General features: G+C 37.7%; 1 protein-coding gene across 8 annotated transcripts in view; it reads left to right on the top strand.

Moving 5' to 3' along the window:
* Positions 1 to 25208, top strand: part of EYA1 (EYA transcriptional coactivator and phosphatase 1) — a 155462-nt gene that overhangs the window by 31178 nt on the left and 99076 nt on the right. For 2 of the 8 annotated variants that reach the window (XM_017544544.2, XM_017544589.2), the window contains 3 exons: positions 8571 to 8640; positions 8964 to 9109; positions 12743 to 12880. In XM_017544544.2, coding sequence (XP_017400033.1) covers positions 8571 to 8640; positions 8964 to 9109; positions 12743 to 12880 — 354 coding nt within the window. Of the gene's footprint in view, positions 1 to 8360; positions 8456 to 8570; positions 8641 to 8963; positions 9110 to 12742; positions 12881 to 25208 lie in introns of those variants that run through there. The other 6 variants (XM_037744234.1, XM_017544553.2, XM_017544579.2 and 3 more) reach the window with 6 other exon arrangements.

Genomic DNA, 25208 nt, shown 5'->3' on the forward strand with positions numbered 1-25208 from the left:
ACACACACACACACACACACGTATGTATGTATACATATATATGTAAAAAACATTTATACTTTTAAAAAGTAATACTTTTAAAGTCCAAGTTAAAAATTATGTGCTACAAAGAGATAATTAAGTTTTTTGAAAATATCTATGGAAAATAGTACTGCATCACTATCACTGTTTTTCCTGATTTTGATAACTGTGCTGTGGTAAAAGAATGTTTTGTTTTTAAGAAATATACATAGAAATATTTATGAGTAAAAAGACGTTATACACAAAACTCCAACAGAATGTAAGTTATATATGTGTTTTCATTCACACACACACACACACACACACACACACACACACACACACAAAATCAGGGATAAAGCTAATAACATATTGGGTAATTTGGATGAAGGATATCTGGGAAGTTTTTGTGCTGTTCTTGCAACTTTCCTGTAAGTTTCAAATTATGTCAAAATTTAAAATTAAAAAAATTACAAGCATCAGTGGGTTAGCTTGTAGCAATTTCAGTAGATGGGTGAACATTGCTTATCCTTGGCCCTGATGGACCACATGACCAACTTCTGTGTATGTAGTATAGCTCTTAGCAGATAGTATATGCTCATAGTTTATTTAACAAATAGATGACTTCATGAATAAGGTGGGGGAGTGAAAATGGAGAAGAGAAAAATGTCTTTCAAGTATATAGTGGTAAAAAGAAGGCAAGGAAAGGAAATTCATCAGAGAGAGGGATGGCACTTAGGAAGTCAAGGTGGTTTCATACTGCTGACACAAACTCAACAGGTAGAGGTTAGAGGTACGGGCAAGCAGGGGGATAATTGATAGAGAGAAGTCCCTGATGGGACAGCAATAGCACAAATCCAAAACAGAAGTGGAGCAGCCTAGAAAAGGAATAACTTTTTCACTGAAACACTGGGGAAGATGCAATGCAAAGTGGTGCAGATGAATTTGAAGTGGGCGAGGTGGCAGTATGTTGACGGAGCTCCTATCCGATTCCTCTGTTCAGACCCTCCTACAGTTCCAATTCGTTTCTTTTCGTAAAAGCCAAATCCTTAAAAAACCCACAAGCCCCATTATCTTCTGCCTCAGATCCTGTCTGACCTTGTTGCCTGCCTCCCTTGCTTACTGCTCTTTCTCCCGTGTGGTAGACGTGCTCCCAGCATAGTGCCTTTTCACTGGCAGTCCCTTCCCTGTATGCCTACCCGACTCTCCCTGACTTCAAGTCTGTGCTCAAATCTCACCTTCTCACTGAGGCGCACCCTGACCACCCGACTCAGTGTAGCTCTCCTGTTCTAATTCTGTTCTACCAGGCCAGATTCCTCCCCACTCTTTCCTGCTCAATAATTATAAGCCTTTTGAAAATGCTGTCATTTTCTTGTGCATTATGTTTAGTGTTGGACTCTCGCCCCACCAAAACATAAGCTTTTGATGGCAGGGATTCTGTCTTATTTGATTCATTTCTGTACCCTTTACCCCTTAAAACTGTACCTGGCACATATTAGGCACTCACATATTTGCCTAATATGTGCTACATATTTGAATTAAAGAAAACATGAATGAATGAATGAATGAATGAATGAATGAATGAATGATGGCTTCTGCTTTTTCCTCTGAAGTGACTCAGAATGAGAAAGCAGTGATAGGTATGTGAGCTTGCGGAGCTGGAGAAGATTGAAATTGATGTAGTGAATTCTGGGGAAGTCCGAGGCTGCCTAGAAATAAGGAAGAAGATGGACAGTAGAGCTGAAGGTCGAACAAGGCTGGAGATAATGAACATGGCCCTGTATGGTGGAGTGATTTTTCTCCTCAAGGGCTTAGTAGCCCATAAAAAGGCACTGGGTTTGATCCAGGGTCCAGGGTTTGCCAGGTAAAGCATGAGAAAATATGAACCTAAGAAAATTGAGAGTATCAGTAAAGGAATAATAATTTTTCATGTATTCAAGACCAGTAGAAAGAGTGAGAAGGTAGGGGCTAATACCTTGAGAAAAGAAGAGATGTAAGGGGTTCTTCATCTCTTGATGAGCTTGGAGAAATGAGAATAAAGGAATGAAGTTTCTGGACAGAGATGATGTTCCTTACTTAAAGTCAGTGAGGCCTCCCCCACATGCCTCTGTAGTTAGTTCCTCAGCCTTCGTCACAACTTAGAGGATTGTCAGTGTCTGTCTTCCTGCTGAACTATAGCCCTGTGAGAACAGATTCTGTTTGTATTATTCAGTTATAGTCCTGGTGGCTTTCATGGTATAGAGCACATAGGAGATGTTCAGTAAATGTTTGCTAAGGAAATGAATGAATTGATCAATGTGATTATGGCTTGAGACTATGGAGTGGGCAAAAGGGGCCAGGAGGTGGTCTTGAGCTTGGTGACTGAAGTAGAAGGCCAGGGTTGAGGCCTGGAAAGACTGAGAAAAGTGGTGAATGTTGGGTGATATTGGAGCTTGTTGGGAGACGTCACCAAATCCTAAAGTTTTTGATAAATGTAGGCAGTATCCAGGATGTGGGTCATTCATGGAAATGTTGATGAACTGTCATGAACCCCAAAGAAAGAAAGATTGTGTGGAAGTGGAAAACCAATGGTTTGGAAGAAGCAACAATGAAAATATGTTTTCAGGTCTTTGTGACATCTGGAATCTGAGCGAGCAAGCAGCCTCTACTTGGAAAAGATGCACAGGAGAATTAAGGGCTTTGGAGAAGGGCTTAGTTGAAGGTGGAGGGGTAGGTGGTAGAGAGGCTGAAGCTATAAAGGATCTTGTTTTCCATAGCTGGGCTCTCTGTGTTGAATACAGAGGAAAGAACCAGGAGAGCATAGGGGGTTGGGTGAAGGCATAGGAAGCACAGAGCACCCTGGAATCAATATTCTCTTGTTTTCATTTTCTTTGCTCTCTCTTTTATAAATGATTAAAGATACAAAAATCAACATACTGGAATGGCTATGAGCAGGGCTTAGAATTTGTAAAAGGAAGAAGTCTCTAAGCCCTAACTCCAAGCTATTCTTTACCTCTGTGGTCACCCCTTCTACTTTCTTCTCCACAGTGACTTAAAAATTCACATGAGCTTACAGATTCCCATCCTAACTATTATTAGTGCCTTTAAAAAATAGACAGTGAGGGTAATGAAGAAATGGAACCACTCCGATGTTGGTGATTTCTATCTCCACCTCTCTTTCAAGGAGCCCTAGCACCTGCAAGCCTTAAGGACCTAATGAGCTCACTCTTCTAGGGAAGCCCTCAGGTATAAGGTGGGGGAGTGAAAGAAAGGGAAGGCGGTTTTCCAAGGCAGTGGCTGAATTGAAAATGGCGGTATTGCTTATCATGGTTTCATAATATTGCAAAGTGATGCCCATTTACTCTTTACCAATGAAAGGCAATATTTTAACGATTTAAATTTTAAGAACAATAGGGATTGCAAATAAAGTGTTTTTAATATCTTTGCTGCCTCTGCCATTTCTACAAAACCTAAATTTGTTATTAAATTGTTAAGTAAAATGCTAGTTGAAGTCCAGTGATATTTGAAAATTGAAAATAGAAGCAGGAATGCTTCCACAGGAGAAAAAATATTGTGTGACAAATTTGGTTTATCTGTTTAATTGTTTATAAAAGGTATACCCTTCTAGGTCTAATTCATTCAGCAATTATTTATTGAGCACCTACTATATGCCAAGCAATGTTCTAGGCAGTGGGAATATAGCAGTGAAAAGGGGTCTGTGCCCTCATGGATCTTTCATTCTTTGGGAGAGACAGATAATACATGGGTAAGTGGTAAGTGTTGGTGTATGTAAATAGGCAATGAAAAGTGCTAAGAAGGAAACAAAAGCTGATCAAAGAGTTTAGTAAAGGAATGGATGGGAGTCTCTTTTAGAAGACAGGCTTCTGAGGAGAGGGCACCTGAGCAGAGATCTTGGTGAAAGGCAGGAATAAGTTTGGGTTCAGTGAAGTGTGATAGGATAATGGAGGGCTTGGAGTTGAGGATCAGGGGGTTTGTGGCATGACTTAATTTATGTTTTTAAGAGGTCACTGTTTGTTGCATGGAAGTTGCTTTATTGGGAGAAAGGTGAGGTGAGGGCACGGAAGCAGGGAGACCACCGTTTTCCTGGCTCGGAAGAAAGATGACTGTGTTAGCTCATGTCTTCCTAGAAGAGCCACCAAGACAGGATTAAATGTGCCAGGATTTACTTAAGGGAAAGAAGAGAGGGAAGGAAGGGAGGTTAAGTTACGTGGGAGTGCAGTCTAAGGACATTTCAGCAAGGCCATCAGAGGAGCCCCAGCTCTCCCAGGAACAGGCCTGCCTTAGTATCCCTGATGCTTTGTCACTGGTCTGGTGAAGCCCTTTAAAAGTATCCCTCCACCCCCACCCTGCATGGCATGGATGGATTGCAGAGCAAGCAGCTAGGCTCTTGTTCACCTTCACCCCCTGCAGTGAAAGAACCACGAGGCCCATCTTCTGTTTGCCACAATGTTGGTGACTGGAACAGAGTGATAGATGAGACGTTTGAGGTTTGGGGTCTATTTTGAAGGGAAAGCAGACTGGACTTATGATAAAAGAGTAGGTGGGGTGTGAGGGAAAGAGAAGAGTCAAAACTTACTTCTAGGATTTTGACCTGATTGTCTGGCTGAATGGTGTTGACACGAAGGACCTGCCTGGGGGAGGAGTGAGCTGAGGATCTGCCAATTGAAAGAGTTCTTCCCAACGTTTTCTCAAGATTGTGATGATTATTCACTTTGGGCTCTCCTCACCCTTCCTACAAAAAGATTGGGGGAGCTTTTTTCTATGTTGGACATAAAGTGCAGTAATTGAAAACAAATGTGCTAAATAGATAAAGTGATATTGGTTGTCTGTATGTTCCCAGGGCTCTGTGGCATGCATAATTTTGAGTTTTCTAAGGATAAAATGACCATTTAATTTGATGTAGGGTCATTCTCTTAGCTTTAGGAAATTTTGGTCCCATGAAATTAAAATGAATCTGAATTCCTGGGTTACTGTTTAGAAAGTTTAAAGTGTTTCATGCCATTAAGGAAATGTTACTTGAAGTATAAGATGGTAGATTTTTGACTACAAGCCACACAGAGATTGTGCAAGCCATACAGGGGTTTGGATTTAAAGAAAGCCTGAAAGATATGGCTTATTATGTGGACTTTGACATATTCAGTAATTTTAAGCATGCCTAACTAGGTGATTAGTTATAAGACAGCATTGTGGGTTCTTCACATTTATTTCATAAGGGATACTACCTATGCCAATATATTTGATAGATTGTACCTTATTCCAAAGAACCAAATTTAGATGTATTATGTATGTGTATAAAAACATAAAATATTCTTCACGTTATTGTGGTTTTAAAAACTACTTTGCTTATGACCTAATTTGCACATAGTTTTTAGACAAATAATGTGTGTCGATTCCCTCTACCACATGCCAGGCCCTGTCAGGTGCTAAGGAAACAGGGTAGTAAGAAGTCCATGGCCCCAGAATCCCATACTTAGCAGAGGAAAGTAACCATCTATACACTTCATATCCTAATTGTAATGCGATGTGGGGAGGGGGTGCTACATTGCCAAGGATTGCAATGTTCCAAGAAAAGTACAGAGAAGGAAGACTTATCCTGAAGAGAAAATGATGTCTTAGTCTCCATGGTGGAGTGTTCATCAGGCAGAGCAAAGAAGAGTCTAGTGTGAACAACAACCAAATCAGACATAAAATGGATGGGCAGTTCTGAAGTCTGGGAGGTTAGATAATCTACCCAGGAGGGAGTTGGAGCTTGAATCTCTTTGTATTCTCTGCCAAGAAATTTGGAATTTATCCCAGGGATAAAGTACACTGTCGAATGATTGTGGATATGAAGAAGTTTCCATTTAAGAAAGAACAGGGTGGTGGCAGTATTGAAAGTCAGAAGGCAAAGGCGGCCATCCCTGAGTGCGACCAAAGGAAAGTGGCTCTGTACCTGTTCCAATAGTCCAGTGAGACGTCACTGTGAGGGCCTAGACCAGGACAGGGATCCTCAGAGCAGGGATGGAGTATGCAGGACAGACCAACAGGCAATTTCTGGACTGGGGTAGGTGAGTCACTTGAGTCATGAAATAGAGGGAAAAACAAGATGGTTGTGAGGCTCTAATTTCCATGCAGGGGGGCAGAAGATAGTATGTTTTGGTGGGAAGAGTAAGGCAGACCTGGATTCAATCTGCTTAGATATGTTACTCTACTTCTGTCAGCCCCTAGTTTCTCATGTGTAAAATGGAGGCAGGAAATCCAACCTTGAAGTATTTTGTGGGACAGATGGTGATCCATTGAGCAGAGTTGAAAACACAGAAGGAAAAGACAAGCATGGAGTAAAAGATAGTGGGAATCTGGGAAAATTATCTCAGTCTTCACAACAATCTTATGAGGTGTAGATGGTAATATTGCCATCATTTTATAGGAGAACATATGGAGACATAGAGGGAATAACTTGACTAAGGCCACATAGAAGAATTGAGATTTGAATCTGTGCTGAAATTAAATTCTGATTCCAGAACCTAGGCGTAATTCCCATATTCTGCAGCCTCCTGAGTCTTTCATCATATATATACACACATTTTGTGTATATCTTCTAAATTAGAGCTTTATGGGACTTCCTTTACTCTTTGTAGTAACCCATAACCCTGATGTCTTCTGTTCTGTTGTCTGTTAAAAAGAAAGAAAAAATAAAAGAAAAAAAATTGCTTGGTACAACCTATTAAGTTGAATTTATGAACTTTTCATGAGCCATGACCCACAATTCAAAAAACATAGACACAGAGCTAGAAAAGAATAAATGGGGTTTCTATGGCTTCTGTCATCAGGTAGCATTGCATTTTTTTGCTGTTTGGTTTTTAGCCAATTGTTTTGAACTCTTATTGTCTCAGGAAGAGATTACTTCTCCAGTAACTCTGCTGGATAAGTCTATGTTACCCTTGGCCTGTTTTCAGTCTTAGAAGAGAGGCACAGAAGAGGTTTTAGTTGCAGATGACCTGGGCAAATGGTAGCACTCATAGTCCAAGTGTTCTCTCACCAATCCCCCTCTCCTATTAATTGCAGTCTTTAACTGACCATCCCACTTATTCATTTGTCACCCTTCCCACGTGTATCAGACGGAACTGGTCCTTGCACCTTCGCATCTGCAGCATCTAGCACAGCACCTGGAACAGAGTAGTGACTCAGTATGTGCTGAATGACGGGGTACCAGCTGGGCTGGCTCACCGTCTCTTCACAACAGATGCTGTCTCTGCCAAGCGGCCAGCCAGATGTTTGAAGTCTGGGAGCTTGCAAGAGTGGTATTAATCTAGACCTACTGTGCCTAGATGGGCCTTGTTTTTGACCTGTTTTACATGGAAAGGATTATTCATAGATCTGAAGATTCTAGTCCAGCCTACCACTGTCCTCCCAAACACAAGCTGGAAAATTAAATTTGAGAAACAAATGTACCAATGTGACAATGTGAAAACTACATGAAACTTTGAGTACATGGAACCTTCTAAAAGGATTTTAGTGTAGACTACAATTAATAAATGATAGAGCCTCTGAGAGTAGTAATTATTGGTAGAAGAATAAGTTTATATCTTACAATAATTGCATCCAAAGAATATGCATCTTAGCCTGGTAGAGATTAGGAATTTGAAGGAAGAAATATGTATATGTATACCCATAAATGTAAATATGAGTAGATATATGTGTATGTATATATACAAATATGTATGTAGATTGACTCTGTTTACAATGAAAGAAGCTGGAACTGCTGTTTTCAGGACTTTGTTAACTTAGGTTTTTGCTTCTTTATTAATTCAGAATTAGAGTAAAAGAACAGTTGTTAGGACTTTAATGCATTGTTGAATCAAGTTAACATGATTAAGAAGAGAAGTTCTGCTTGAATGCTTAAATACCTCCTTAAAAAATAAAGGCAGACCTTTTTTTAATTGAACATTGAAGTTGATCACATATAAATAAAAGGCAAAGCAACACCCAGATCAGCACAGGAAAAAACAGGCTTAGCTTGCAACTTGAGAAATTTAAGATAGTTATAGGAATGCATTTTTACTAAAAACCATTGCTAAATCAATGCAGGCAAATGAGGATCTATCCTGTTTCTTCTCACCTGAGAGAAGATTAGACCACGTTGCTTGGTAATACAGCCTCAGGTTTGTGTGTTCTTGCTGAGCACAAACAATAGGCCTGCTGACCTTTCACATTTCCACCCAATCCTGCAATTCAGCTTCAGACCTTCCCTTTCAGCATGGCTTTCCAAACAGCAGCCAGGCCTTCTTGTACTCTTAAAGTATTGCCACTGTAAAAACTCATAGCATGCTGACAGGTATTTGAGAAGATTGTGATGAGTTTTCTAAGAGTTCATTTGAAACTAGAGCCCTTAATCAGTTTCTATTCGCTTCTCCTTATAGTTTAACTTTCTGTTAGGTGGAACCATATAAAATTGCTATTTCTGCAGTTCACAAAGGTCAGATACCTGAAATTTCCTGTGGCCAACCTATAGTTGAAAACATATCAGTGTTTTCTATATATTTTGCATTTTGCTTGGATTATGGTGCATTCTTTTGTTTTGTTTTTTACAGCAATTGGGAGCAGTAGTTTCAGCCCACGACCAACTCACCAGTTCTCTCCGCCACAGATTTACCCTTCCAAGTAAGATGTATTTTCTCTTAATCAATAAATAACTTCTCTGAGTAGACTTTTATTTATTTAAAGTCATGTCTGTGCCCACATGTTCCATCTTAATTTAAATGAAAGTGCGTTTCATAGAGATGTAAACATATTTACACAAATTTATTTTAAGCATCATGTAGGGGAGACATTGAAGTATTTCAGTTCTTTATCAATTCTATGTCAAAGTTTTACTTTAAGAGACAGTCTTTAACTGGAATTTGTGATGTGGTTGTTAATTGGTTACCTTGCATGTTTCCATCTAATGCATGGGCTTTCTATTTTCTGTCATTTTTGACAAATAGCAGACCATACCCACATATTCTCCCTACCCCTTCCTCACAAACTATGGCTGCATATGGGCAAACACAGTTTACCACAGGAATGCAACAAGCTACAGCCTATGCCACGTACCCACAGCCAGGACAGCCGTACGGCATTTCCTCATATGGTGAGTTACCTGCTATTGTACTGGTGGCATTGTCGTGCGGGCATGAGTGTATTAACATATTTGAGTGGTACTTAAAGACTGAATCCTCAGCTGCTTTAGAAAGTGTTGTCACCTTCTGTGTCTAAGTTCTTCATATGATTGTTTCTAATGAGTGTTATGAGAACTGGCAGCTCCTTATCTTGAGGTCAGAGGTAGCAAACAGATTGTGCAGTTCATATGCCTTCTTGCTCTCATTTTTCTCCATTTATATCTCAACCCTGAATTTGCCATTTGAGCACTGGGCCCTGGAATCCAAAATATTTTTGTGAATATTTGTGATAAAATGTCTATGAATGAAGTCTTTTGGGGTAAAGTTTCATTTCCTATTTATCAGATGCCTAGCTTTGATTAGGGATGTACAAGTAGAATTCAACAAACTCTTGCTTTAAACTCAAGGGTGGTAATAGTCTCAAATTGCAGCGTTATCAACCATTAGGAAAAGTGATCTATATATCACAGCCTGGACTGCACTTTGAAGAGGCAAATCAGGAAACATTTAAAGCTCACATGGACATTTGTTCCTTCCCACCTGGAGATTATCTTTATCTTGGTGTAATTTAACTCACTTGTTACGGGGTCAATACCTGTAAATTAAAAATAAATCCAACAAAATCCCAAAGCTTAATTAAAAAAAAAAAACAAAAAACTCAGAATTGTAAAATACCTTTCCTTTCATTAAATTGTCATTGTAATTCTAAATAGATTGAACTGGATAGAAACACATGAATTATTGGCGTTTTATTAAGAAAATAAAACTAATAATCAAGAATAGTACATAGATACTTGAAGGAAAGGGTTGACAAAGTTTTTTTGTGACCAATATACTAATTGTGCTCCTGTTTGATACTGTTTTGTAGTATTCTTTTCTGTAGCATATAAAAAGAATTAATGCTCTTTTTTAAGTATTTCATTAATAATTAGAAGGTAAATTACTTATTTCTTTTAATTACATCTCAAACAGAATTCATATATGAATTTCTTATAAAATATATACAAATAACCTACATTAGGTATGACTTCAGCATTTATAGTTTTATTTTAAAACCATCTGAACTGAATGTTATCTAGATAGGTATTTTGAATGTAAACTTTAGAGACAGCCCTAAAATGGAATTTTTTGAATTATTTCTCATTTCTATAACCTTTATTCACAGTTTCTCAAAATAATATTAGATATGGATTAAGTTTAGCTGGAATTTACTTTCAAACTATTCTTGGACTAAAAGAAGAGAAAGCATTAGCTCCCATTCTATAATAGAAGTCAAGGCAGTCTTTGATTTATGTTTCCAAAATTTACTTGTGAGATGATTATTTGAAGTGTAAACGTATTTTCCAGTCCACACAGTTCTAAAGTGCTGTCAGCCTACCAGTGCTGCCATGGGAAGGCGCCACTCCCGTCACGGCCCTGGTTGCCAGCCACACACCTTTGTTCTTCCTTCTCTCCCTATTCAGTCTTGGGTGACCTGCACATCTTCCGTTGCCAATTTCTGAGCTCTGGGTTAGGGGTTCCTCCACTTCTAAGTCATTAATGAATGTCCTTGTCTGAAATAGCTGTTCAAAGAATGTGAGATGAGCAAAAAGATCTGGGAATAGAATCAGAACTAGCAGAGTGAGGACGGGGATTTTAATGGGATAAGTGGGGATCCGGGAGGCATGAGAGTGAGGCTCCGTGTGAAGGCTTTGATTCCAGAGTTTTTCATGGTTACAAATTCCCGGGGAATAATTTTCAGGTCTTAGCATTTTCCTAATCACCCTGTCTTCTCTTTTGGGACCTTGAGTACAAGGAGATGCCCTGAATACTTCTGATGCAAAAGTTCTATTTTGGGGGGCCAGTGAATTGAAAAATATGGCATCCTTCTCCCCTTTGCTCATTCATGAAGGAAGAGCACTTAGCTTGGGTTTTAGCTGCTGATAGTCAAGGCCCAGATAGTCTTAAAAAACTTTCTTCAGGGACTTGTGCTCCTAACTTTTTATTGAGACCCTGTAAGTAAAGACTGGTGTATCTTTTTATCATGAGAATGATAGATGAGTGGGGAAACACAAATCCATTCTGTTCTTTGCTGGATCTTCAAGGAGTCTGCTAGTGATAGGAGTTTGCCACCTTGTAGAAAGAAGTCATTGGAGATAGGCGTGGCTATGGGTGCTATCTACCTCTTTCTGCCTTTCATTATATATTCTTATCACAAAGATCCCCATCTGGAAACAATAGTTTAAAACAGAATAGAAATACATGAATTATTGGCATTTTATTGGTAATTGAAGGCTGGAAGCAGATCAGCGTAGCCTCAAATGGAGCAAGAGGGGGAAAATCCCTAGGGATGACAACATGGAAAGAAAGGGATTTTCTAGAGGCATCAAGCCACCTGTCTAGGGCAGGTATATTTCCAGAGACCATTTCTATGTATGGGTTATTCACTGTTTGGGGATTACCTCTACAGGGAAAATCACATTTTTAAAATGTCAAGGTTGTGTTAAGACTTAAATGTTAAGGTCATTATGAAGTTATTTAGAGATACTGCAGGAATTAAAGTAAGCACTCTCAGCCAAGAGTCAGATTCTCTCACAGCCTTAAAACAATTATCTGACTTCACTCAGCTGATGAGATTCCCCTAAAATGGAAATAAACAGTAAGACTACTGAGTATTCTAGATCCTAACGATATCATTTATCTTAAGTACAAAGCAAAATTATTCAAAAATGTGAATTCCCTTGGCAGAAATTTTCCTCCCCTCTCTCTATGAGAATGAAGAAGAGTTGTTAACATGTATGACTGTCTTTAATTATGACTAATTAAAGACAGAGCTGAGCCCCATACCTCAGTGCTGCCAAATCCAAAATTATGATGTCAGCCTGGTGTTTGGGGAGATATTTGGGGGCCACAATAGACTACATTGAAAACAATTATGGTCAAATATTTCACACTAAAAGGGACAAAAGGGAACTGCTGGTCAACTCCACTTGTTAATAAATCACTGCTGTTTTATAGGATCCAGCTTATTAGTGTTCAGCTCCCTTTGTGCTTATTTTCCGATGGGACCTAGAAACTCAGGAGAAGCCTTTCCACCATGTTGCTTAGTTCTGGGCCCGGTACTGATTCTTCTTTGGACTTCAAAATGAGTTGGTACTGAAATCATCTTTGTGGTAGAAAGAGTAAAGGGGGGAAAATACTGTGATGGTGTAGGCTTCAATTAATCTGTTTTGTTTTGCTTTTAGAAAAAAAGGATTTTGACCATAGTCAGTATAGCAACTTTGAGATCATTAAGCTAAAATTTAATTAGGCTATTTCTTGACTGTGAAGGAGATGATCTACAACTTTTACATTAATTAAAACAAAATGAAGTATGAAAATATATCACTGGAGTTATATTTTATAGAAGGGCTTTATGTTAAAGTGCAGTCAAACAAGAGAGAATAATGTGAACAGGCATTCAAACGTTGTACTTTATAGTATTTCACTGTGTGCATATGTACCCTTTATTTTTGAGATAAGACTGGGAAAGCATTTACAGTTAAACATTTGTGGAAGTGTATGTTTTTTGTATTTACCAGCTTTTGAAAATGGACAGATAGATAAGCTATCACTAACTGATTTAGGTGCATTGTGGGCAGGCATCAAGACCGAAGGTGGATTGTCACAGTCTCAGTCGCCTGGACAGACAGGATTTCTCAGCTATGGCACAAGCTTCAGTACCCCTCAACCTGGACAGGCACCCTACAGCTACCAGATGCAAGGTCTGTATACACACATTTCTATTTTCCTTAGCCCTGTAGGTTGATAATTAATTTCTAAAGTAGAATCTGATGTTCCATGTAAATGGTAAATGATGATGGCAAGTGGATTGGGCTTAGAGGCAGGACACTTGCTTCTAGTTTGGCTTCTCACTTACCTATTTTCTAGGCCTAAATTTCCATATTTATAACATCAGGGGGTTAGACTGAATGATCTATAAGATTCTTTCCAAAAAGCACTAAGATTTTTTGTGAAGTTGACATTTTTGTCTTTGTGTCTTCTGTCAGTTAAAAAAGAAATGAAATAGTCAAAAGTCAGCCATGTAGGAGGTTATGATATGGTATGTACTAAAAACTTATGTTAGTATTACCATCCAACTTTTCCAAAAGGGCTGTTTTCTTTATTTTCATTATGAAGTGAGGCTTGGGGAGTGGCAGTCATAGCTCTAGAAATAAAGTATGTGGTAAGTGTTGAATAATGATCTACCAAAGACCAGTTGATCAGATTTACAGACACCCAGTGAATCTCTAAGAAAATGCTTCTAAGAATCAGTCCCTGGGTTCTGCTTTTGAAACAACAGGGAAAACATAATATAAGCACAAGTCAAATGGAATGACAGCTGAAAGTTTACATTGTCAAAGCTAGTCTCAAGAATACATAGATATTACTTGTAATTAGCACATTGTAATCTTGCAAATAGATCTTTAAAGTGCTTAAGAATAGTTCTCACATAATTTAAACATTTTCCTAATATCTTGTCTTTATTACAGTTCAGTTCAGTGAATCATATTTGGCTTCCTAATAGTGCCAAGACATAGTTGAATTAAATCCCTGATTACTTCTTTTTGATTGAAGGGGTTCTTTTTTGTAGTTGTTATTGTTTTTATATATTGTATCTTATTCTTTGTTACATTAATAATATTTGTTTATTGCAGACAAATTAGAAAATACAGAGAAGCGAAATAATTATAGCCTGTGTCTCATTTATTACTATAATTATATGTTCATCTAGATACACAGTATGGGCCCATTTATAATATTGTATTGCAACCTGTTATTTTTAGTAAAAAGTCTATTTTAACCATCCTTTTACATCAATAAGTTTTGTTCTACAGCATCCTTTTAATGGCTACATGGAATTAGTTAAATAGATATATCATTTTTAACTAATTCCCTACTATTGGATATTTAGAGCAAGGCTATGCATATCTTATCTACACCTTTAATTATGTCCTTTGGATAAGTTTAAGTGTAGAATTTCTAAGTAAATTATTTTAAACTCCTCTAAGGATTTCTTATATATTTACACAAGGAAGGGCTGTGTGTTAAAGTGTACACATTAGATAATATCTTTCTTTGAAGAAAGTGTCATTTTGGTAGGCACAACATTTTACTGCTTTTATACACATTTAAAAAAATAACATAAAACACTTTTTCTCCTCTTCAGTGGTGGTCATCTTCATCTTATTATTTCTCACAATAAAGATCTTAGCTGTTTTAAATGTTTTATTAATATAGTTCCTGAAGAATCATATACGCATATATTTTTCAATTTATCATTTTTAAGAATCTATTTTCCTTTATGGCAAACTCAATTTTAGGGGACAAGATTCATTAACCTTTTCATATCTGATTTTGCGTTTGATTCAAAAAGGCCTGAATTATAAAGTTTTGATATATTCAGTGATTATAAAATAAACACTATTTTATAATAGATAGCATTTATTAGTAGAAAGATATTATTTATGTGCCTGCTTCCAAAAGTCTTATGCAGCCTTGGAAAAGAACTGTTTCTACACATGCTGAATATCAATTGAGTAAAGGAATATAAAGAACAAAAAGTGATGGAAAGACTTTATTAATGAATTTAACAGTCCTAGGCTCTAGTAATGAAATGGATCATGAGGCAGACAAGGTCTGTTTGCTCATAGAGCTTTCATTCTTGCCAAAGAGAGAGACGGTAGACAAGCAACCAAATAAATTATACAATTGCAGATTCCTCTGGGAGACAATAGGAAAATAAAGAGCGCTGGAGGGGGTCCCAGGGTCTTCCATGGTGCCTGTGGTATCCAGGCCTCCTTGGGGAAAAGTGAATCCTAGAAGTGTGAAAGAGGCAAGTGAAGTGCCCTGACAGAGCACAGCTACAGAATTGTGTGGTTCTGGGCCTGAGCCCATCCGCAGCCTTGTGGTTACCTGCCCACCCAAAGCTAAGCACAGAAACTGAGTTACAATCTAGAAATTTTCACAGTCAGTCAATAATAAATTTTATGTTTATTGAATCAAATGATAATTTTTAAAGATGAGACTTGTACTCTCTGTTTCTTTTTAAAATTTCTTTCTTTTAGAAGTACACTACTTTGTATTTTGCTCAGTGGTCACTCTGTGAAGGATTGGAGGAAAAAACTGATCCTGGACCTCAGATAGTTTGAGAAATATTGTGCTTGAGAGTTACTTTTATCTTGTTCTTCTCCCAGGTCAAAATGTATGTAGCAGAAACAATTCAGAAAAAGACAAACCATCCACTAGACTATAGTGCACGTAGCAGGGGAAATGAGGGAGGTGAAAAGGAAATGAATTTGGAGGAAAATAAGACTATTTTTTAAACGAAATAAGAATATATGTCTCACCAAATAAGGCATTGATTTTCTGCCCATAGATTTATTGTCATCTGGGTTTACTGGATAGTGAATTAAAATTTTCATGTGTTTTTATACCCAATGTGTACATAAAAACACATAAAAAGTGTTTTTACATCCCCTAGTTGAATGCCCTTTCCAGTGGGACATTAGGACCCATTTCCCATGACTGGGGCATTTTTCACATGATATTTTACCCAATTTTAGACTACTGGTTATACAGGTTGAGCATTCCTAATCCAAAAATCTGAAATCCAAAATGCTTCAAAATTTAAAACTTTTTGAGCACTCACATAATGCTCAAAGAAAATGCTTATAGGAGCATTTTGGATTTCAGATTTGGGAATTAGGGATACGCAACCAGCATATAATGCAAATATTCCAAAATTTGAAAAAAAAATTCAAAATCCAAAACACTTCCAGTCCCAAGCATTTCAGATAAGGGGTACTCAACCTGTAATACGACCTCCGCATATTAAACCAGATGATAATATACCATTAATTTTTGAAACTTAGCTTTCCAAAATGATGATGGATAATGCTATGTAATTTGCTACAGCATGTATATGGCCAAATTTGGAGACTCAATTGTGATTAATATGTAGTTCTTAAGTATTTAATGCAGTGTGAATACTGCTTCACCATTATTCAATGATTTTGTGCACCTAGTTGTGGGAGTCTGTTGACCTCTGAGGGTCTTTTCAATACATGTTTTTTAATATAGTAATTTCTACAATGTCTAAAAGTATTTTCAGATTTCCTCAGTTCTTTTAATCCTTAATGAATAACTGATTTTTTGCTTGTACCAATTTAATCTTATATCTCTTAAAATGTATTTGAATCCTGGATGAGAATATATTTTGGCAATATGGGTGATATTTTTGCCTAGCTTTATTTGCAGGAAATCTTTTCAACCTTTACAACATAATGACTAGTTACTTAGAGATTTAGCTGTTCAAATTTAATAACATCAGAATTTTACAATGATAGAACTATTCTAGTAGCCCAGGGGAAATATTCTAGTAGCCCCCAAAACTGAAGTGTGACATGGTTGCTTCCTCTAAGTGTTTTGCTGATTAAAGAATGTTTAAAATGATCACCTCTTTGGTTTTATCAGACTTAGAAAGACTGGAGTAGAGGTACAGTGAAACCTGGCTCCCTGGTTAGCAGTATGGGTTCTGGAATAAGACTGCCTGTCAGGAGTTCTACCATTGCTTTCTGTGGGCCTTCAGCATGCGACTTGACTTGTTAACTTCTGTTTCGTTATCTGGAATATGGGCATGAAATCTACCCCCATAATAGCGTTGTGAGATGTCATTGATATTGTCTGTAAATCACTCTGACCAACCTATGGTACATAGTAAGATACTCAAATGATTGTTGTCATTTTTACTGCTCTCATTGCAGTCGTGATGTGGTTAATATTATTTTCATCATTATTATCACAGTCCAGCTTTCTGGAATAGTTCCAGATTAGGCAGCATTACCTAAATGCTCCTTCTTTTCCCCCCACAACACACAAAATGTAATTAAAATTTGAATGTGTGTGTGTGTGTGTGTGTATATATGTATATGTATACACACACACATATATATAAATATATATATTTTGTTTTATATATATATGTGTATATATATATGTGTGTATGTATATATATATATATATATATATATATATATATATATATATAACAAAATAAATTTTAACCACGAAAGAGAACTTTAAGAAACCAATAACCAAATAAGCATAGCAAAAACAGGGAGCCGGATGTAATTAATATGCTGGCATGGAAGGAAACTTACTATGGACAAAGGTCAAACTTCTTGTACATGATACCAACAAAGCAGGGAGAAACAACATGAAAAAGAAAATCAGAAGAGAGTAAAAGCTGTGTAGCAACAGTAGTGAATGGGGTGTTGGAAAGTGAGAGTGGGGAAGCAAGGAAGAGCTACTGGCAAAAAATAAACTCAGCTCTGCAGTGGTGGGAGAGAAAGAGTCGTCAAGCAAACCCTTGTTGGTCTTGAGAGGCCCTGCAGCCACTTCTCTGCTTTGAGTGCTCAGAATGGGTGGAGAAAGAGCTCTCCACCAGCCATTGAAACATCAAAATTGTTTAGTTCAGAAGATTAGGGAGGAAGATGGGAATGTGATGAGCTGTGCTATGTAGAGATGGAAAACTCTAGTGCCAATACAACAAAATAAAATAACAGTTGACATTTATTGTGCACTTTTTATATGCCAAGGATTAATCTAGTTATTTTCCTTGTGACATCTTATAATCTTTACATAACTGTGAACAGTGACTTTAAAAGATAAGAACCTGTGGCTTATACCTGTAATCCCAGCACTTTGGGAGGCTGAGGCAGGCAGATCACCTGAGGTAAGGAGTTCGAGACCAGCCTGACCAACATGGCAAAACCCCATCTCTACTAAAAATACAGAAATTAGCCAGCCATGGTGATATGTGCCTGTAATCCCAGTTACTCGGGGGGCTGAAACAGGAGAATCACTTGAACCTGGGAGCAAGAAGTTCAGTGAGCCAAGATTGCACCATTTCACTCCAGCCTGAGCAACAGAGTAAAAGTCTGTATAAAAAAAAAAAAAAAAAAGATAAGAAACTGAAAATGCTAACAAATGCATAAAATATATTAATTTGGTTTGTATAAAATCAACAGTTATTCAAGAATGGCTACTCAAAACGGAATGGCTTAGAATTGTCAGACCTTGTTGCTATACATACACCTAAATTATAGGTCTCGCAGGAGTGGCTTTTAAAGAAAATTACAAAAAGCCAAAACGTAGTTGTTTGGTGTTTAATTGTTCCAAATGGCAGACTTGATCATTAGAACTAAACCATTGCATTACATGCTTGTTATATAACTAGTCAAATACCAACTCATGAAACTCTGAAAAAAAAAAAAAAAAAAAAAAAAAAAAAAAAAAAAAAAAAAAAAAAAAAAAAAAAACTCCTTAGGAAACTCATTTCTGAGCACTATCAGTGCTTTAACACTTGCACAGCCCTTAAAGACCAGATTTGGCAATTTGTGGCCATTTTGCCACTGTGAAGCCTTGTGAACTATAGGCCAGCCTTACTTGGTGCCCTCATTTGCTCCAAGTGATCCTTCTGGAATCACCCTTCCGGCTCCAACTTTCAATGCTTTCGTCCTGCCAGGTAGGCTTCTGTGAATCTGACACATGTCATTTTAAACCAAACAAGGATCAGATTTTCATCATGCATGCTCTAATACCAAAATTCCATGAAATAAAACCTCAGTGACTGGGAAATCTGATTGTTTTCACCTTCACCGCAAGATCACTGGAAAATTCTATTCCTGCTTTAATTTTTCTTTTGTGCAACCATTAAAAGATTAGAAACTTGAGTTCAGCTGAGAAAGACAAAATGTTCTTCTATATAAACAACTGTAGAGTTCAACCTGAGGAGGTGAAATCTTTGCTTATTCATTTTTGACGTTTTCCTGTTCTGCAGTGTTAGCTTTGGTGTTTCTGGAAGAAGTTTTGGAATGGTCTGAGGACATTTTTCTTCACACACCATTGGCAAAGCAGATGCAGTTAGCTGCATTGATGCAGATGAGTTAGCTGCATGGGTGGGTGTGGATGGACAGAGTGTGCCTGGAGACCTTTGGGTCAGTTTTGCAAAAAATATGTTTTTCCTGCTGCTTACCAATTAAAGGGCACTGGCCACAAGAGTGAAATGGGGTGTTGTGTGTGAGTTTGTGTGTGTGTGCACACATGCATGAAAGGTAAGAAAACTGCTTAGCAAAAGCAGCTTCAGACTCTGATTGCTTTCACAGAATATCTCCCCAGTGTGTCATAAATAACCTTTATTCCTTTTATGTTAAAGAAACAACTAACTTGAAATAAAGCCTTTAAAAATGCAAGGTCTGTACCTATCACTGGTGTCACCATCCGTTTAATTCCACATACAATATAGATTTATGGTTCCATCTAATACAGAAAACAATCAACTATCTTTATAATGGTGGTACCCAATCATATGAGGAAAATAAAATTTCATTTAGCAATTTGGCTGAGGTAAGGAAGTATATAGTTCGTTTGTAAAAGATTTTCACATGCATACAAAATCAAACCATTGGAATTAAGTTGTCACTTAGCTGGTTAAGCTTCAGCTCCATGGAAGACTCCCCTGCCCATAATAGCTTAGTTGTAGTAATTCTAGACTATTAAATGTAATGACCATCTTTAGTCATATTTTAATCTCCAGCATGATCTCTTATGTCTAAAATATACAAAAATTGTTACAAGTGGAGAGGTCTATGTCACAATGAAAGTTAGAAATTAAGATTCATAAAATCTTATAATTCATAATTTCTAACTTTCATTGTGACATAGACCTCTCCACCTCTAACAAACATTTGTATATTTTAGACATAAGAGATCATGCTGGAGATTAAAATATGACTAAAGATGGTCATTACATTTAATAGTCTAGAATTACTACAACTAAGGCAGGCAGCACATCACACTGCCATGTGTGTGCCTATGCAACAATCTTGCATATTCTTCACATGTACCCCAAAACCTAAAATGCAGTTAAAAAAAATAGCCAAAGCAAAACTTAAAAAAAAAGATTCATAAAAAAACTCTGATTTTCTTCACTTGGAGAAATGAATTTGGAATGTAGCATAATAAAACTTTCAGCAAATTCACTATTTATGCTAGCAAAGACAAAGACATGGAATCAACCTAAATGCCTAATGGTAAATTAGCTAAAGAAAATGTGGTACGTATACACCATGGAATACTATGCAGCTATAAAAAAGAATGAGATCATGTCTTTTGCAGGAACATGGATGGAGCTGGAGGCCATCATATTTAGCAAATTAACACAGGAACAGAAAACTAAATATGATATGTTCTCACCTATAAGTAGGAGATAAATAATGAGAACATATGGACACATAGAGGGGAAATGACACACACTGGGGCCTGTCAGAGAGCGAAGGGTGGGATGAAAAAGAGGATCAGGAAAAATAACTAATCGGTTGAGGCTTAACACCTGTGTGATGAAATAATCTGTACAGCAAACCTTCATAACACAAGTTTACATCACAAACCTGCACATGCACCTCTAAACTTAAAAGTTAAAAAAAAAAAACATAAATAAGAAATTGCAGCTAATTTATTGTCATAGTATGTTTAATGCCATCTTTCCTTGTGTTAATATGCATAGATAGAGCTGGTTGGAAACATCACAGAATCATCATGATGGTGGTGTAGAAAGCCTTTCTGTGTTTGATTATCCTAGAATTGCAATAATGGTATAGGACATTCCCATCATCCTACACCAGGGAAGCCGTCAGGATCTGCCATGATAGACCGAAGGGGCTGCACAGATGTACATGTACTAAACCCAGAGGGCCCTGGAAACCGTGCTTTGTTTATTTTCCTTTAGGCTTTATTGCTCTCACTTACAGAAGAAAATAACACAAATTCTCACTCCCTCTTTGTATATAATGCATTTGTTCTGCTAAAGAGATTGGAGTTCAAACTAGTAAGGAAGGACAATAAATCAGGACGGGTTTGTTAAAGAGTACGTGGAGGAGGCACAGCTCTGCTGCCATCACACCTCACGCATCCCTGCCTCATTATGAAGTGGGAATGATCCAGTAACATCACCCTTGTTTGCTTTGATCTGCCTGTCTGTAGCCTTTCAAATATATGACTGAACCATTTCAGTTTATTAGTCATTTAGAACCTAAAAATTGCTTAACTAAATGTGCTGTTATAGTTAAAAATTTCTGATTATCTATAGAAAAGATATTTTTAAATACTTTAAAAGGTAGTGGTTTTAGAAAAATATACATTAAACTTTAAATAATCTGTAATAAAGCATTTGAGATTTGCACTTTCTGGCATAAAATGAAATTGAAGAATAGCTATTGCAGCTTGCACTGATGGGCAGAATTGCCCCTTAATTTTTTCGCCAGTCTTCCTGTATTTATTTTTCGGTTATTGGCATTTTATATTCTAGATTTTTTTCCTTAAATTGATTTTATAAGTAATATTTTGTTTCACTTCTTTTAGCATCTTGTGTATTTCAGCTGTTAAAATTGAATGAAAATTTCTTGAAATCTAGGCACAGCAATCGTTAGTGACCAATACCAATATTGTTTTCTTCATGAGTTGTTGTTAGTTAAAATATATAGAAATATACAAGAAAGGTAAATATAAAGGCTTTGCAATCTTTATAACCTGTGTTAAAAATTCTCTTTGAAAATACAAACTATTACTGGGATAAAAAGGAAAATTTGGTCATTCAAAATCTATCTTCTAAGAAAGAGGAAAAAACTCTGGTTTTAAATAGCCCATCTGGCCTTCGAAAGCTTTTCCCCAGGGAGTTGCACTAACTTCTGCCACATAGATCGCGCTTGATGATGGACATAGCCCATGGCAAAGAGGCCAGAGATGGAGAGCAAATGGACTTCTGTGAAAATACACGAGGGACAGACAGCATCCTGCTTGCCCAGTAAGTGCTAGAAAATGCTCTAAAACATGGCAAGTACAGACAGGCCCCAGCAGGTTCCAGCATTCTTATGTTGGCTGGGACTCTGGTTTTTAATGTGAGTCCTGTTCTCTGTGAAGTAGACCTTTGACCTACTTGTTACTACTTTTTAGCTTTTTGAAGTTATAGCTGGACAGTGTTATTCAGGTTAAATCATACATAAAACTTTGTTTTAATATTTTAAGTAGTGTTTAAATCGACATAGGCTGTGTTCTGAACTATGAAGAGATAGCGAAGCTTTCTTAAGAAAAGTTTTGAGGGGTGGCTTTGTTGTAAAACTAAAATTGCATAACACTTACAGAACTGCATGTCCCATGCAGGATCTTCAAACAAGACTGTTGCTTGTTTGTTATGGTTGACAAGGCCACCACTCTTTCTCTGTAGGAACGCAACATTGACAAGAAGAAAGCAAAGCAAAATCTTTGTGACACACTGTCCCTGGGATGCTTTATGTAATTTACTTTTAAATTTACTAGCCTAAAAAAGAGTTACCATGAAGAAGTCTTTTTAAAAATGGAATCATTTGATTCCAAATGTATATATTAAATTTCTTAGGTATGATTATTTCTGCCCTTGGTGTGTCTATGATTTTTCTGTAACCAAAAATTAATACCACTTTAATGCCAATTTGCTTTCAACATTACTGATCCAGAAAATCTAAAAGGTAGATTTGGCATGCCAGATTAGAAAACAATAACCTGGTATCAGAGGTAATAGTCACCTTATCCATCCTCCACTTTTTGAATGAAGATGAGGACCCCCCTCAGCCACCTCACATGATGGTATTGAAAATAACCTCAGAAAATGGATGTGGAAAGATTGATTTATAAATGCACTTTAAAGCCATAGGATGTTATTGCATTCTGAATTTGAAGTTTTTCTATATAAGCAAGACTTGTTTCCGTTAATATAGCTGTGACATGCCAACCTCTGAGCTGAAAGAGAGAATAGCCTCTTAGGAGCAGAATCTGGAACATGGGTCAGTGTTCCGTTAGGAGCCTGACAGCTGGACTCACAAAGTTACCGTTCTATTGGCATGTCCAGATGGTATATGGATGTGGGGTCCAGTGGTATTCACAGCTCAAATAAGAGAGATTTTATGAGGTAAAAATCCATGAATACTTAAAATTTTATTTGATTTAAAGTCTGCTGGACTTTATTCCTGGAGATTCAAAAATATTTTAACTCCTTCAGAATGTGCTTACAGGTCCAGAATTTAACTTTCTTTATATAATTTAAATCTAAAGTGATTATAATCTGATTTTTAAGATAATCCTTTGTACACCATACAGTTAAGAAACCAGCCGGGTGCAGTGGCTCAAGCCTGTAATCCCAGCACTTTGGGAGGCTGAGGCGGGTGGATCACGAGGTCAAGAGATCGAGACCATCCTGGTCAACATGGTGAAACCCCGTCTCTACTAAAACTACAAAAAATTAGCTGGGCATGGTGGCGCGTGTCTGTAGTCCCAGCTACTCAGGAGGCTGAGGCAGGAGAATTGCCTGAACCCAGGAGGCGGAGGTTGCGGTGAGCCGAGATCGCGCCATTGCACTCCAGCCTGGGTAACAAGAGCGAAACTCCGTCTCGGAAAAAAAAAAAAAAAAAAAGAAAGAAACCAGCCAGCTGAATGTGGTGGGACACACCTGTAATCCCAGCTACTTAAGAGGCTGAGGCAGGAGAATTGCTTGAACCTGAGAGGTGGAGGTTGTGGCGAGCTGAGATGGCGCCGCTGCATTCCAGCCTTGGTGACAGAGTGAGACAGTCTCTAAAAAATAAAAAAAATAAAAAAATAAAACCAGCAAAGTATTCAGATAAAAATCTGTTAAAAATCAGAGTCCTCCAGATAAAGTCTGAGAAATAAGCTCAGTTATTATTTGATTATATTTTCTTTCTCTACTCACTTTTTTAAATTGCTGAAGAAAATAAAGCTGAGAGACCTTCTTTTCTCTCCTAAAATCTTTTGTGGGCCTTAAAGTCATTTTCCCAAACTGTCCCCCTCCCACTAACAAAAATCTGTGGAAAGGCCCTCTCCTGTCCCCAAACCTAACACTTTATGACAATTGTGTTCTTACTAAATCCTTTAGTCACTTACCACATGGATTGAAATTCTTAAGCAACAGTTCAGTTCTGACTCCCACTCGATCCTTGACAAGGCCTTCAAAGGCATGAGTCAGACATGGTTTATCCATCTCCGTGTGAAGCAGACAGGATAAATATAGCAAATGAGCTCAAGACCTTATGGTCAGAATGAAAAGAAGACTAAGGGGGACTTGCTTAGTACTGGTCTAACGAAGAGGTCAATTACATGGTATCAGTTATTAGCGAGCTCGAGTTTCCAGAAGATAAAATCAGTACAAAGAGTAACAGTCAAGGAAAGCTTATTGGACAGAGGAGACTTGGGCAAGGCCTTGAAGGATGGAAAACAGAGAGTGAGGGAGGGAAGCATTAAGTAAGAGGAGCAAGATTGAGCAAGGCAAGTTTCTGGGATAGCAGTGACCGAACCCTAAAGTACCACGGTGAGCTGTGCATGGGGAACTGTAGGCAACAGCCTGGTTAGATTATTCTTCTCCTGAGCACCCCCATCCCAAACCCCAAGTGGCATCTCCAGGCCCAGATAAACATTTGTATCCTTGCATTTATAACGGTTCTCTAGCTTTTCCCCCACCCCTGGCAATTCGGAATTGTAACATTTCATTGGTCCCAATATACTAATGATGATTTGTTGGACATCTGGATTCTTGCATTTTGCCATTAAAGAATGCCATTTCTTTTCCTGAGCAGTTTTTCGTAAATAATCAAGAAACTTCCATCACCCATGATCAGTCACAGTCCTCACCCCACCATAAACTTTCTATTCTCTGATCTTCTTCTTTGTATAGTTTATTGTCACCCTGTGCCAGGGTAAGACTTCCCTTTTCAGGGAAGCTTGTGCTTTCCCTCCCAGTCTAGCCAGGTGTCTTCATGTTATTTTGCTGAGCACCTCCCTAACAGGGCTGTGGCCCCCAAGTAAGTAATAGAGTCAGAGCTGTGAAGCCTGACTAGGTGATGCAAGTTGATGTTCTTTGTGTCATCTTCATGAGTGTGTGGGATTTTCTAACATTCTTCAAGGGATAAACTCATGATGGATGCCTGCTTCTGTTGGTCTGGAACAACC

The sequence above is a fragment of the Cebus imitator genome, unplaced genomic scaffold (genome assembly GCF_001604975.1).
Source record: "Cebus imitator isolate Cc_AM_T3 unplaced genomic scaffold, Cebus_imitator-1.0 Scaffold9, whole genome shotgun sequence".
Lineage (NCBI taxonomy): Eukaryota > Metazoa > Chordata > Mammalia > Primates > Cebidae > Cebus > Cebus imitator.